A 14226-nucleotide genomic window follows, 5' to 3' on the forward strand; every position below is an offset into this window, starting at 1 on the left:
AGCAGCTGCAGCATGGATTCCACGGCAGCTCCGCCAACTTCTTAGTTGGGGGCCTTGGACTTCCAGGTTGTTTCCAATTTCATTGCCACGTCCCACCCAAAGACACAGCCCAGCAACTGAGGACAAACTTCCTCTGCCTGTTTGGGGCATTGTTTTCTGTTTTTTTTTTAACTTTTGTATAAAATGGAAAACAGAGGCCCCAGTGTCCCAGTCACTTCATCTCCAAGACAGGGACAATAATGCCACCGGCTTCATTTACTGTTGTAAAAAATCAAATCAGGCCATCCATACAGAGCACCAGGCGAGGTCAGGGCCAGGCCTGGGCTAAGTGCTTGATGGAAAGGGATCTCAGGTTGCCCCGACTACCTCCCCAGGGGCACCTGAAACACTGGGAGGCCTGCAGAGGCAGCCTGGAAGGAGGTGTCCACCAGGAACTCACCTGGCAGTCCCAAGTGCCCCCGGGACACTGGCCAGCCCAGCCCCCTACCTCCCTCACCTCAGACTTGAGACAACCAACCGCGTTCATTAGACTGTCAATCTTCTTATCATAACGGTTCATTTTACGGTGACCCGAGTTGTCATCTTCGGTAGAGAGGTCACTTAACCGCACCACTGAGGCCAGCTTTTCTGAAGATGGTGGCGTGATCCCCAGGCAGTGAGGTGGATTCTGATGTAGAGGAGGGAGAGACACATGAACTCATAAGGCAGAACTGCAACCATTGGTCCCACCATCCCTGGCTGTCCGCTGAGCAGGAAGAGCTAAAACTGCTAAAGGGCAAAACCACAGAGACCCCAGGGGGAAGGGCACACCGACCTTCTTGGTGGAACATTGCCTCATTACCTACCCTTGTTTTTATTTTATTTATTTATTTTTTTGCGGTACGCGGGCCTCTCACTGCTGTGGCCTCTCCCACCGCAGAGCACAGACTCCGGACGCGCAGGCTCAGCGGCCATGGCTCACGGGCCCAGCCGCTCCGCGGCATATGGGATCCTCCCGGACCGCGGCACGAACCCCTGCATCGGCAGGCGGACCCTCAACCACTGCGCCACCAGGGAAGCCCCCTACCCTTGTTTAAATGTTGTTTCTGAAGCTCTTCTAACATAGAAATAAAAAGCCTGTGGTACACAACTACTGAAGCCCACGCGCCTAGAGCCCGTGCTCCGCAACAAGAGAAGCCACCGCAATGAGAAGCCCGCGCACCGCAACGAAGAGCAGGGGCTACTCTTCGTTGCGGTGCACGGGCTTCTCATTGCGGTGGCTTCTCTTGTTGCGGAGCACGGGCTCTAGGCGCGTGGGCTTCAGCAATTGCGGCACGTGGGCTCAGTAGCTGTGGCTCGCGGGCCCTAGAGCGCAGACTCAGTAGTTGTGGCGCACGGGCTTAGTTGCTCCGCGGCATGAGGGATCTTCCCGGACCGGGGCTCAAACCCGTGTCCCCTGAATTGGCAGGTCGATTCTTAACCACTGAGCCACCAGGGACGTCCCCAGTGTCAAGTTTAAAAAGAAGGATATAACAAATTGGCAAAAACTGTGATTCCCAAAGTTGGCAAAAGTTGGGGGCAGTAAATATTTTCATACACCTAGGGTAGACGTGAAATGTGTCAAAAGTCTTTTAAATGAATATGAATACATGATAGTGGATAGTTGCAAAGGCAAACAAATCTTCTATAACAGGTATTTTAAGGACAAGTGGAGAAATTTAAATATTAACCAGATGTTATATGATTAAGAAATTAAGTTAAAAAAAAATGACGTGAAGTTTTTAGGACTAATCGCTGTTATTTTGGTTATGGAGAAAATGTTATTAGAAATGCATACTGAATTATTTAGGGTTAAAATGGTATTTCTGGAAAATATTTACCTAAATACATCAGCATAAAAAATATTTTTTAAAATGCATGTGCCCCTCAGAGAAGTTTATGCAAAGCTGTATAATACTTTCAAGACTTCAAAAAGATATACTAATCTGGGGGCGAGTGTTTCCATGGTTTTTTTTGTTGTTGTTTTTTTAACTGTCTTTTAATTAATTAACTTATTTATTTGGTTGCACCGGGTCTTAGGTGCAGCAGGCGGGCTCCTTAGTTGTGGCAGGCAGGCTCCTTAGTTGCAGCTCAAGGCTCCTGAGTTGTGGCATGTGAACTCTTAGTTGCGGCACGCATGTGGCATCTAGTTCCCTAGCCAGGGATTGAACCGAGGCCCCTGCATTGGGAGTGCAGAGTCTTATCCACTACACCACCAGGTAAGTCCCTCCATGGGATTTTGATATATTGAATTTGACTCTCTCATTCTATACATTTATTCCGTTGTATTAAGTAATTGCTATTTCTCATTGTTTGCACCGTTTTTTCCTTCTCGTAAGCTGAGGTGGCTAAACTTCTGTGCTAATTCCCAGGGAAAGATGATGGCTATCAGGAATAAAAGGAAGTGTTTTTTTAATTTTTAGTTTTTTTAACATCTTTATTGGAGTATAATTGCTTTACAATGGTGTGTTAGCTTCTGCTTTATAACAAAGTGAATCAGCTATACATATACATATATCGCCATATCTCCTCCCTCTTGTGTCTCCCTCCCACCCTCCCCATCCCACCCCTCTAGGTGGTCACAAAGCACTGAGCTGATCTCCCTGTGCTATGCGGCTGCTTCCCACTAGCTATCTATTTTACATTCAGTAGTATATATAAGTCCATGCCACTCTCTCACTTCGTCCCAGCTTACCCTTCCCCCTCCCAAAGGAAGTGTTTTATAACGGTGTAAACTGTTATGTCAAACAAGTAGGACTCATAGGGTGCAATTTAAAAAATGTATGTGCCCTTTGTCCCAGCAATTCTATTTTTGAGGGATTTATCAAGAATATCTAAGAATGTGAATTAATATTTAAATTCAAGGCTAGGATATAGATAAATGTACAGAAAGATAGAATTGGTTAAATACTTAACAGTACACAAATGTACACACAATGGAATAATGCCTTAAAAAAATAATGTGTGATATAAATATAGTCAAAATATGTGGAAAAAAGAACGTTACAACAATAAGTAAAATATAATCCCATTGTTACAAAAATCAAAAGAACGGGTCTATTTACAAAAAAAGATCCAGAAGTCTTGCACCTAGAAGTTACATGGATCTTCTCAGGGTGGTGGAATTACAGGTGGTTTTTACTTTCTTCCTTGCGCTGATTTAGATTTTCTAATTTTTCAACAATGACTGTGCATTGCTTTTATAAGAAAAAGAGTTATTTTAATATATAAAAGAAGGGCAATGGGAAAATGTATAGACAGTATGATTACAATTTGAAAAAAAAACTCCGCATAGGAAAAAGTGTTAATAAATGTACCGAAATATTAATAGTTTTAGGAGAGTGGTTATCCTTGGAGGTGGCAGTGACAAGAACAGGACCAGAGAGGAGCTTCTGGGGAAGCTGGTGATGTTGTTTCTTGAGCTGGGTCTTTGTAAAAATTCATCAATACACTTCTGATGCATGTACTATCCTGCACTTTCCAATGAAAAGGTTTTAAAACTTAACAGCAGCCAGATTAGAGTAGTAGAATTACAGTGATTGTCTATTTTTCTGTATTTTCAGCTTTCTGTCATAAAAATAGATGACTTACTTAGTAATAGGGTAGAGAAAAAACCCAGACCTGCTTTCTCCCAAAGATCTTACCTTGTGTACCACGAGGGGTTTTAAAAATGAAACACGGGGACTTCCCTGGTGGTGCAGTGGTTAAGAATCTGCCTGCCAACGCAGGGGACACGGGTTCAAGCCCTGCTCCAGGAAGATCCCACATGCCGTGGAGCAACTAAGCCCATGTGCCACAACTACTGAGGCTGCGCTCTAGAGCCCATGAGCCACAACTACTGAGCCCACGTGCCTAGAGCCCGTGCTCCGCAACAAGAGAAGTCACCGCAATGAGAAGCCCGTCGCAATGAGAAGCCCGTGCACTGCAACGAAGAGTAGCCCCCGCTCGCCACAACTAGAGAAAGCCCGTGTTTAGCAACGAAGACCCAACACAGCCAAAAATTAATTAATTAATTAATTTTTTAAAAAAAGAAAGAAAGAAAAGAAACATGAATCCCCACAAGCACATAGCAGCTTCCGGGGTCCATGTCCAGCTCCACCACAAACTTTTCCTCCTGTGGTCTTTTCTCTCTTGTCCATAATGGTAAGGGCAGGCTGGAGCCTCCCAGGAACATGGAAGGCCACTGAAAAATGGAAAGGGGCTGAACCAAGAGGGCAGCATGAAAGACAGCTACTGCTTGAGAGATGGTAAGTCACATCTCTGGGCCCCTCCGTTTCTAGGATTCTGTGGCCCTAGGACGGGAAGGGGCACTGAGCTTTCCAGGGGGGACCACAGTCCTAGCAACCCATGTCAACAGGAAGTCCATTTCCACAGCGGCATGACTTTGATATATAATTTGAAAACTACTAAGTCTCTTCATTAAAAAAAAAGAAAAGAAAAAAAGCATTTTAAATAAAATATAGTATGTTTGTTATAAAGAAATTCAAGCAAACCATGAAAAGATAAAGCATTAAAGCCTCCCACCCCAGAGGTAATCACTGCTTACCACTTCTTATATTTTCTCCCCAAAACAGGTTTGCACATATAAACATATCCATACACACATGGACACACAGATACCCTTTTCTGCACAAATAGGGCCAAACTCTCCGTGCTGTGCCACTTGTTGCTTCATTATCACGTAGAAATATCTACCTCAATCTTCTAGTGGTTGCATGGCATTCCATTGTATGGATGCATCATAATTTAACCAATACCCTCCTGACAGACATTTAGGTTGCTTCTAATTTTTCTCTATTGCAAACAATGCTTTAGTAAACATCCTGATACACACACAGATCCCTGTACTCTTCTGTGACTTTTAGCATCAATTCCCAAGTGTAGAACTATAGAATCCATGTTTGGATGGATGCTGCCAAATTGCCTCCAGAACAGCAGAATCGGTTTCACAATCCACTCAAAACTGTCCAGGGGGGCTTCCCTGGTGGCGTAGTGGTTAAGAATCCACCTGCCAATTCAGGGGACACGGGTTCAAGCCCTGGTCCAGGAAGATCCCACATGCCGCGGAGCAACTAAGCCCGTGCGCCACAACTGAGCCTGTACTCTAGAGCCCACGAGCCACAACTACTGAAGCCTGTGCGCCACAACTACTGAAGCCCGTGTGCCTACAGCCCGTGCTCTGCAACAAGAGAAGCCACTGCAATGAGAAGCCCATGTACCGCAACGAAGATCCAATGCAGCCAAAAATAAATAAATAAAACAAATAAATGTTAAAAATATATTTAAACAAACAAACAAACAAACAAAAAACTGTCCAGGGACTTCCCTGGTGGTCCAGGAGTTAAGACTCCGCTCTTCCACTGCAGGGGGCACAGGTTCGATCCCTGGTCGGGGAATTAAGATCCCACATGCCACGCTGCGTGGCCAAAAAAAAAACACAAACAAAAAACCATCTAAAAAGATTCGTTGATACCTCCCATATGCTTGTCAACACAAGATATTCATAATCTTTTCAACTTTTTTCCATTCAATAAAAATGATAGCTTGTTTTTTCTAAAATGTAGTTGTTTCTAATTTACATTTCACTGATTATTAGTGAGGTACACATAGTAAAAAAATCTAAAAAGCATTTTAATTCTAATTTTCCTTGCACTTTGTATAGAGAGATATGTCAGAACACTTCATTTATTCCCTAGAATACCAAACTCCCTTTGTCTCTTAGGGATAACATGGTAAATCAGGGAGTCAAGAGAGTGAAGTATGACTCTAAACTTCAGAGTAATTACTATTATTTCTAATTTTAAAAGTAATAAGCTCTCAGAAAAAGAATCTTTCAAAATAGATCAGGCATCATCATCTTAAGGTATAGTCATCCCTTGGTCTCCACAGGGATTGGTTCCAGGACCCTCATGGATACCAAAATCAAAGGATGCTCAAGTCCCTTGTATAAAATGGTGTAATATTTGCACATAACCTAGGCACCTCCTCCTGTATACTTTAAATTAGCTCTAGATTATTTATAATACCTAATTCAATGTAAATGCTTTATCAGTAGTTGCTGGCACACAGCAAATTCAAGTTTTGCTTTTTGGAACTTTATGGATTTTTTTTTTTTTCTTAAATCTGTGGTTGGTCGAATCCACAGATGTGGAACCCGTGGATACAGAGGGACAACTGTAGTCTCAAGCCCTTTACTTGTCTCAATAATGAGATCTCTGTCTAAAACACAGTCACAGGCCTTGTCTTGTCAATGAGTTTCTTCACTGCAATTGACTAGAACATAAGCATAAGGAAGGCACAGCTGCCGGTTTGCAGCTGTAACCCCAGTGTGCAGCAGTGTTGCAAGAAATGCATGAATTACTGCACGGAAGGATAGATGGACAAGCAAAACGTTTTGAGGTGTGGCTAAAAAAAGACAACAGTTCTCTTGGAACCTTGGCAGCTCACACGGAAGGCAGTCATTCCTCAGGAGATTATTCCAGTGGTTTTGATGACATCTATGGAATACGTGCACGGTCTCTTATGGGGGTGACCGTAAAAGTGAAGATGCTTTCTTGGATATGTACGTTCTGGTATATATTTTAAAATTATGCTTCGGACACTAGCAAAGTTACGTGGGGCGAGACATGTAGCTCCTCACATACAAATCAGAGAGCCTACGAGTACCGCCTCTAGAATGAGACACCCCTGAGTCTTAACTCCACCTCTGCTACTCTGTCTGCGAGACTTCACCTCTCTGAGCCTTGGTTTCCTCATCTGCACCTTGGGAGAGCGGGACCTACCACACTGCAGTGTTGGCAGCACTCAAGAAGATTCCCATACTTTCAGGGTTTAGCCAGGCACTCAGTAAGCGGGACCTACTGGGATGTCTCTGAGAGCTCCCGCCGACCCTGAACCATACAGAGTGTGAGGCCTGCTGGAACCTGACCAGTCGGAGAAGAAAAGCCTGAACGAGAATGAGCCTACCTCCCACTTGCATCCCACATGTCGGGTGGATGATTTTCCAGGGGGCATCCAAGGTACCTTGGTTTTCACCCGGACACTCCGCCGCACGTTCACGGTGTCCCCTTTCATTCCGCGCTTATGAGATTTCTGTGGAAAGGGACAAACCCAGGGTCACTTCCCCACGCAGCTGGCCGTGGCATCACTCTGGTGGCGTCCGCTTCCAACTCTGCTGGGGAGCCACTTCTGACCAAGGCTACTGTTGCCACTGCCAGGTGACCATCCTACCTTCCAACCAGGCAACTGAGCTCTGAAAGCGACTGTGTCTGTCTCTCCAATCTCTGGAGTTAGAAGTGTGAGGAGGCCCAGCTGGGAGGGGTTGCCTTGCTCCACAGCCTTGGCCTTGCCCCCCTGGCATGCTCCTACCTGGCTGTTGGTCGCTGATGCTTTCGGGAGTTTTTTTATGTGGACATGGACAGGGGTGTTCTCATCCACGTGAACATGTAAGGGGGGAGTTGACGAGCGGTCCTTCATGGTTCGCTTCTGGCAGGTGGGGGAGGACAACACAAAAAAGGTTGATCTGTGGATGAGTAAACTGGGCGTGAAAAACCGAGCTCACAGCCTCTGGGGGCCACTGAAAGCCTAGCCGCCAAGCAAGCAGGACAGCAACCAGCCCTACTGGCATGCGGGCGGGAAGCAAGGCGGGCGTGCCACTCAGCAGGCTCCTGAAGATCCCAGCTGAAGACCACCGGGGAGATGCAGGTCCGTTCAAGAAAAGGGTCTGTGAGACCCACAAGTTCTAATAAAGAGCCCAAACCCAGGCCCCGGGGTCCTCAGAGCTGCATCTCTTTCCAAGCCTGCTGGAATGCACAGCTCCTCCTGAGATTCAGCACAGCACAGATGGAAAGCAGGAGAGTCCTCCTACACCGGAATCTGAGTGGGGCATGCGGATTAGCACGGGACATGCACAGAACGGTTACAGTGCAAAATACTTCAAGCAGCAGGTAGATAAAAGACGGTGAAGACAGAAAGCTGGAGGAAATGCCGAGATGAGAAGGTTGTATGGATTCTAAAGGCCACTTAAGCAGGGCTGAACACATACCCCTTGCCTACCACCAGCTCCTGTCAATCCCCATTCTTTTTTTTTTTTTTTTTTTACTTTTTTCTTTTTTCCTTCGTGTCTTTTTTTTTGAAATTCTGTTTTCAGATATTTGAAGTTTGTCTGGAAGGATTAGATTAACACAACCTCCTCACACCCGGCAGCCTTGCCACAGGCAAACCCAAATCCAATCAATCAGCGGGCTATGCATGAAGGCACTTAACAGAGCACCTGGCCACCGGGCTGCCAGCAGAAGCGTCTTTTCTGGCGGGGCCACATACCACGGGGCTGCTCCGCGCACATGTCACCTACCGTCACAGTCACACTGGGTGAGCCACAAGGTGTCCTCAAGACCTTTTTCTGCGTGAGCCTCGTTACTCTGTTCTTCTCACACGATGGAAACCTGTACCTAGGCACAAGAAGCAGATTATAAGCAGAACACTAGGGCTCTTCTATTTCTTAGATCTCCCGAAGTTATATACTACATATGGTGTCTAACGAGTCCATGGCTAGGAGAACCAGTGTGGAATCATTTGGCTCCCTTTACACAAGCACCAAACTCTCATGGGGTGCCCGGCAGGGGGATGGAAGCAGGGGGTGATGTGCATTCGCAGGGCTGGCCTTTTAACCTACCATCGCATCACACGTATCGTGACCTTTTACTGAAAAGCCCAGCTTTCATCCTGTCTGTCAGGAGACAAAAAAGCAGGCAGCACGTGGGCAACAGCCAACATGCTAGTCTGGCCAAGGGCGAAAGTGCCCAGGACACTGGCTGGAGCAATGCTCAGTGAATGACTGCCATGAAAAGACAGAGGCATAAGCTCAGGAACAAGGTCTCTGTGACTCCGTTTCATAAAATTAATAGTCAAATATTCAAATAAGAGGATGAAAAATGACTATTTCCCAAAATATTCCGCTTGCTACCCTTTAAGCATCTAAGAGGCAGGGTTATTTTTGCTTTTACGGATTTTTTTTTAATACCACGTGTAATTCATCTTATACATAAACAGCCCCATCACCAAATGTGCAAATAAAGCAAAAGTTTAATCTCCAAAATCTGGCAGCAGTCAATCCAAGAATTCCAGGATGGGAAGGGACTTGGAAAGTACACTTCATCCATCCCACTGCCTGGTGACAGCTACCCCCAAAATACGACTTTGTCCTCGCCCTCCCTTATTTTGGAAAAAATAATGCAACATAAAAATTCTTTAGCACTTTAGCATACATTTTGCTGTATGTATATCACATCTTGATATAAAAGAAAAAAAAATTGAGTCCTACTAATCACTTAGCCAAGGAATACCAAGTCTGTGCAGATGGGTTTTTTTTTGTTTTTTCCCTCCTCACTTAGAACATTTCTGTTCACTTGAAGCCAATAGATTTGGGAAAGCTCTCACCCTCAGCGGGTTTTCCATCAAACTACCTGGATTCCACCAACATCTGACTAACTGCCGCGTCCACCTCTTTCGTGGTTGTTATTTACACCTAGCCTCCTTTCAAAAAGGATCTGAGCCTAGTACTCCAATGACACGATGGTGATCCTATTTGCTACCGGGAACTGGGGCACCTGAGGAGGGAGGGCCAGAGGGAGGGCAGAGCTGGGATTACATGCGTGTATTTTCCTCTTTCCTCTTAAAAATTATTTTTAAATGTTTTGGTCCAGGTTTTCAGTACACAGAACAGAGAGCTGAAAAGAGAATCCTCCAGTGAGCCTGACCTGGGAGCCCCTGCCTGCTTTTCCCTGCCCTATGGCGGAGGCGCCCCCCACAATGGCAGTACCTGGGGGAGCCGCCTGAGGATGAGGCAGACATGGTCAGGCATCAAAGCCGCAAAGGTGGGCAACTGGGTCAGCAGGCTCTGCTCAGGGGGACCCAGAAGGGCGTGTCAGTGAGAATCTCAGGGGCCGGGCATCAAACGTCCTGAGGGGAGGAGAGTGTAAGCTTTGGAGGTGACAGTTGGATGAAAACTTGGGAGGTGCTCCTCTGCTGTCCAAGTCGCACAGCAACTGACTGTCCTGCCAAAGTGGGGGGAGATAGGAGAGGCTGAGCGACCCGGTGGGCGGGGCGGTGAGAGCTTCCCTCCCCAGGGAGGGCCAGGGGGCGGAACTTCGGAAAAAAGAACCACCACACCCAGGCCCCACGCGGGAGGGAAGGTGGGTGGCCACCAGGGGGGAAACCTGAGACGCTGGCTCGCGTGCGAGGAGGGCGGGAGAGAATCGCTAGGCTCCAAATGGGCCCCAAAGGGCCGGAACCAGCGCAGAAAGCGGGAGGGATATTCGGGGCGGAGCCAGGGCAACTGTCTCCTAGGAGAAGGGCGTTCCCGACAGAATAGACACCCGAGAAGACCAATAGTATTTGAAGGAGGAAGGAGCGGAGGCTGCAGGGGGAAAGGGGCGCTAAGCAGCGAGTGGGTGCCCCGACGGCAGAGGGAAAATCCTCCAGGGCGAAGCAGCGGCCGCTGAGATTTGGTATCCGAGTTAGAGCGGGTTCGACGTCGGGTCGTGCAGGGAGCGGGGCGGGATCCCCGGAAGGCCCGCTAGACAGGTGAACCCACCCAACGGGGTAGGGCGGCCCGGAGGCGGTCCCCGGGGACTGCGCTGCCTACGAGGAGCCGGCAAATAACTGCCGGGCCGAGGCCCTCAGGGGGGGCGAGGAGGACGGGGCGACGCCCACCGGCGGGCAAGAGGGCGCGGGGCCAGTCTCCGTCGGCGGAAAGGGACGACCACCCACCAGCGGGCAGGAGGGGACTAGTTTCTGCCCATAGAGAGAAGGGCGAAGCCCGGAGGGAGCAGAGCCCTGCCGGTGGTCAGGTGAGGAAAGGCCCGTCCGTTAGCAGGAGGAGGAGAAGGCCCGCGCCGGTGGGCGGGGCGGGGGGCGAGATTCTGACGGGAACTGGACGAGCGCCCCGGAGGGTGCCGGCGGGGGCGGCCCTGGGGGCAGCGGGACCCGGCGACCTCGGCGGGGGCCACCCCGCCCGTGGGGACCAGGCCCGGCGGCGGCCGCGGGACGCCCCGGAGCGCCCTGGCTCCCGCCTGCCGGCGGCCTCTCACCAGGAGCGACACGGCTGCGCCCAGAAACGCCTCCTTATGAAGTCGTTGAAGTCGGAGGCCAGGGTCTTGCCATGGAGACGCCGCGACGGATGCAATCCAGCTCTGGCAGCGACTCCTCCCCGCTTTCTCCTCCTTTTCCGACAACCGGTCGGCAGGTCGCCCATTGGCCAGTTCAAACCCCCCCCGGGAGCCTCTCGGGTTTCGCCATTTAGGCCCAGCCCCTGGCGTCACAGGGATGCCCCGCCCCACCTGAAGCTCCGCCACCTTCCGGGCCACGCGTAGCGTCGCCATGGAGACGCGCGACGCCACTGACGGGCCTGGCCCGGGCTTGCGTCGCCCGGGCTTGCCTCGCCGTTCAAGACCTAGCTTTCCCACTTCCGCCATTTTTACCCTGCCTTCAGCCCTTGTCGGTTCCCCTAACTCAGAGGAGCGCCCAACTTCTAGCCTACTCCCTCTGATTCATATTAGGCCACTGGGCTCAGGGGTCAGGAAACATGTTACTGTCCGGAGCTGCGCGCTGCTTCTGGAAATACAGCCCTGTCTCTCCTCCCCTGTTGGTGCAGAGATGGAGCCCGCTTCTGCACACCACCCAGACTCTCTCCCCCTCCCACATCTCCTGTCTTTGTCCAGGCGGGAGGAAGGGTCCGCGTTCCCCTTGTTCCTCCCTGCCCTCCTGCACACTGTATGCTGCTGTGTGTACACACCTACTCCGTTGAAGTTCTCGCTGAGTCTCCATCTTCTCAACTATGTTTCACTGTCAGCCAATCATGGGGGGCTGTCACGTGGCTCACGCAGCCGCCCTGGATTCTGGGAGACTTTAACATCCTCAGGGCTATCCTGGCCTCAGTTCCTTGACATCCTCATCTCCATGACCTTCCCTCCACCTCAGCCATGTACTCCCAGTGTCACACAACTGGTCCACCTGAAATCTTAAGTTCCAGCTCCCCCCTCTCCAAACAGAACTCATTCCTCTGCCTTCCCGTCTACTGTCTAATGCTTATGGCGTTCATTCCTCAGTGTTAGGGAGCCCTCCACTCCCTTGCCCCGTTCATTTTCTCCCTGTTGAAGAATTGATGGATCCCCAATCCCTATTGTAATCCAACCACCGGAGTCTCTGCAAAGATCAAATGCACAAATCATTTCCTCCACCCTCAGCTGAGCCCTCACCACTGCCCAGCAATGGTTTAATTTATCCCTGGACCCCCTCCGCCTCCCCACGTTGGCTTTTTATTTATCTGTCTATCTATCTATTTATTTATGTATTTTTGGCTGAGTTGGGTCTTTGTTGCTGCGCACGGGCTTTCTCTAGTTGCCGTGAGTGGGGGCTGCTCTTCGTTGTGGTGCGCGGGCTTCTCGTTGCAGTGGCTTCTCTTGTTGCAGAGCACGGGCTCGAGGCGCAAGGGCTTCATTAGTTGTGGCTCACGGGCTCTAGAGCACAGGCTCAGTAGTTGTGGTGCACGGGCTTAGTTGCTCCGCGGCATGTGGGATCTTCCCGGACCAGGGCTCGAACCTGTGTCCCCTGCATTGGCAGGTGGATTCTTAACTACTGCGCCACCAGGGAAGCCAGCCACGTTGGCTTTTCCAAATCTTTGCCTCTTCCCCATCCCATATGACAACTCTCCTTTTTCATAGAAAAACATAAATTCATCCAGTGGAATTCTCTCCACCTTCTCCCACCTTCCCTCACCTTTAACTTCCCCCACCTTATCCGCCCCCCCTTCAGAAGAAGTGATGTCATTTTTGCTGCCCAAGATAACCTTCTTGTTTCCAGGCCTAGGTCAAACATCTCTGTAAAACATCTCTTGCCAGCCCCAACGCAGACTTGTTGATCATTTCTCAGTGCTCCCTCATTCAATGAACCAACATTTATTAAGTCCCTACTGTGTGCTAAGCCCAGGCTGAGGGACACCAAACCAACACATCCCACACGGTCTTCAAGGAGTATACACAGCCAACCCCTCTGACGTGACCAGATGAAATGATTAAAGCTTTCCCCTCCCCACCCACTGAAGGATTTTGCCTCTGTGGATTTGTCCCCTACCCACCATCTGAGGAGGGTTTTCCTCTGCCAGTGCAGTTCTTCGGGGCTTTTGTGATGGAGAATCTGAGAATGGACAGGACTGAGAGGTCACCACCCTCAACACACACACACATACACACACATGCATACACTGGAAGTGAGTGACAGGAAGGAGGCAGGGGAAAAACTTAGAGACAGGCAACAGGGAGGAAGGGGTGCTGAAGACAGGCGCACAGGGACACCTGTAGTGGGTGAAGGACATGCGATGGGAAAGAGAACAGGAATTTTTCTTTAAATATTATTTATTTATTTATTTGGCTGCACCGAGTCTTAGTTGCGGCTTGTGGGATCTTCTGTGCAGCATGCAGGATCTTCTAGTTGTGAGATCTAGTTCCCTGACCAGGGATCGAACCTGGGCGCCCTGCATTGGGAGCTCGGAGTCTTAACCACTGGACCACCAGGGAATTCCCTGATATCACTTTGGATTGCTGGACCGTGTTTTCTGAATTCAGGCCACTCCAAGCCTGGCCAGCACTGGCCACTTTTTTTTTTAAGAGCACTACCTAGCACTGATGAGGACATTGGGAAATAAGCAGTCTCACACATTGCTGGTAGGTTTAAAAATGGATGTAACTGGACTTCCCTGGTGGCACAGTGGTTAAGAATCTGCCTGCCAAAGCAGGGGACATGGGTTCGAGCCCTGGTCCGAGAAGATCCCACATGCCGCAGAGCAAGTAAGCCCACACACCTCAATTACTGAGCCTGCACTCTAGAGCCCGCAGACCACAACTAGTGAGGCTGCGTGCTGCAACTACTGAAGCCTACGCGTCTAGAGCCCATGCTCTGTAACGAGAAGCCACCACAGTGAGAAGTCCGCGCACCGCAATGAAGACCCAATGCAGCCAAAAAATAATAATAAAATAGATAATAAGAGAGATCAATTGTTGAATGTGGAAAGGTTTCCAAAACATATAGCTGAGAAAAGTAAAAGGCAAGGTGCACAGCTGTAAGTCGACCATGATGCCATTTCTGTAGGAAAATAACCTGTGTATGTTAATACGTACATGTAAAAAAATCTGGAGGACTAGACACTGAACA

The 14226-nt window shown here is 49.1% G+C and overlaps 1 protein-coding gene across 8 annotated transcripts in view; it reads right to left on the reverse strand.

Annotated features, from left to right (window-relative positions):
* Positions 1-11272, reverse strand: part of ODF2 (outer dense fiber of sperm tails 2) — a gene marked incomplete at its 5' end in the record, with an annotated part of 31648 nt that extends 20376 nt beyond the window's left edge. The window contains 6 exons of one of the 8 annotated variants that reach the window (XM_082622755.1): positions 497-667; positions 6985-7110; positions 7387-7503; positions 8372-8462; positions 9839-9978; positions 11109-11231. In XM_082622755.1, the coding sequence (XP_082478881.1) occupies positions 497-667; positions 6985-7110; positions 7387-7503; positions 8372-8462; positions 9839-9870 (537 nt within the window). Of the gene's footprint in view, positions 1-496; positions 668-6984; positions 7111-7386; positions 7541-8371; positions 8469-9838; positions 9979-11108 lie in introns of those variants that run through there. The other 7 variants (XM_082622754.1, XM_082622757.1, XM_082622753.1 and 4 more) reach the window with 7 other exon arrangements.
* Positions 11273-14226: the final 2954 nt, after the last annotated feature.

Source organism: Mesoplodon mirus (genome assembly GCF_964341445.2).
Source record: "Mesoplodon mirus genome assembly, chromosome: 1".
Taxonomy (NCBI): Eukaryota; Metazoa; Chordata; class Mammalia; order Artiodactyla; family Ziphiidae; genus Mesoplodon; species Mesoplodon mirus.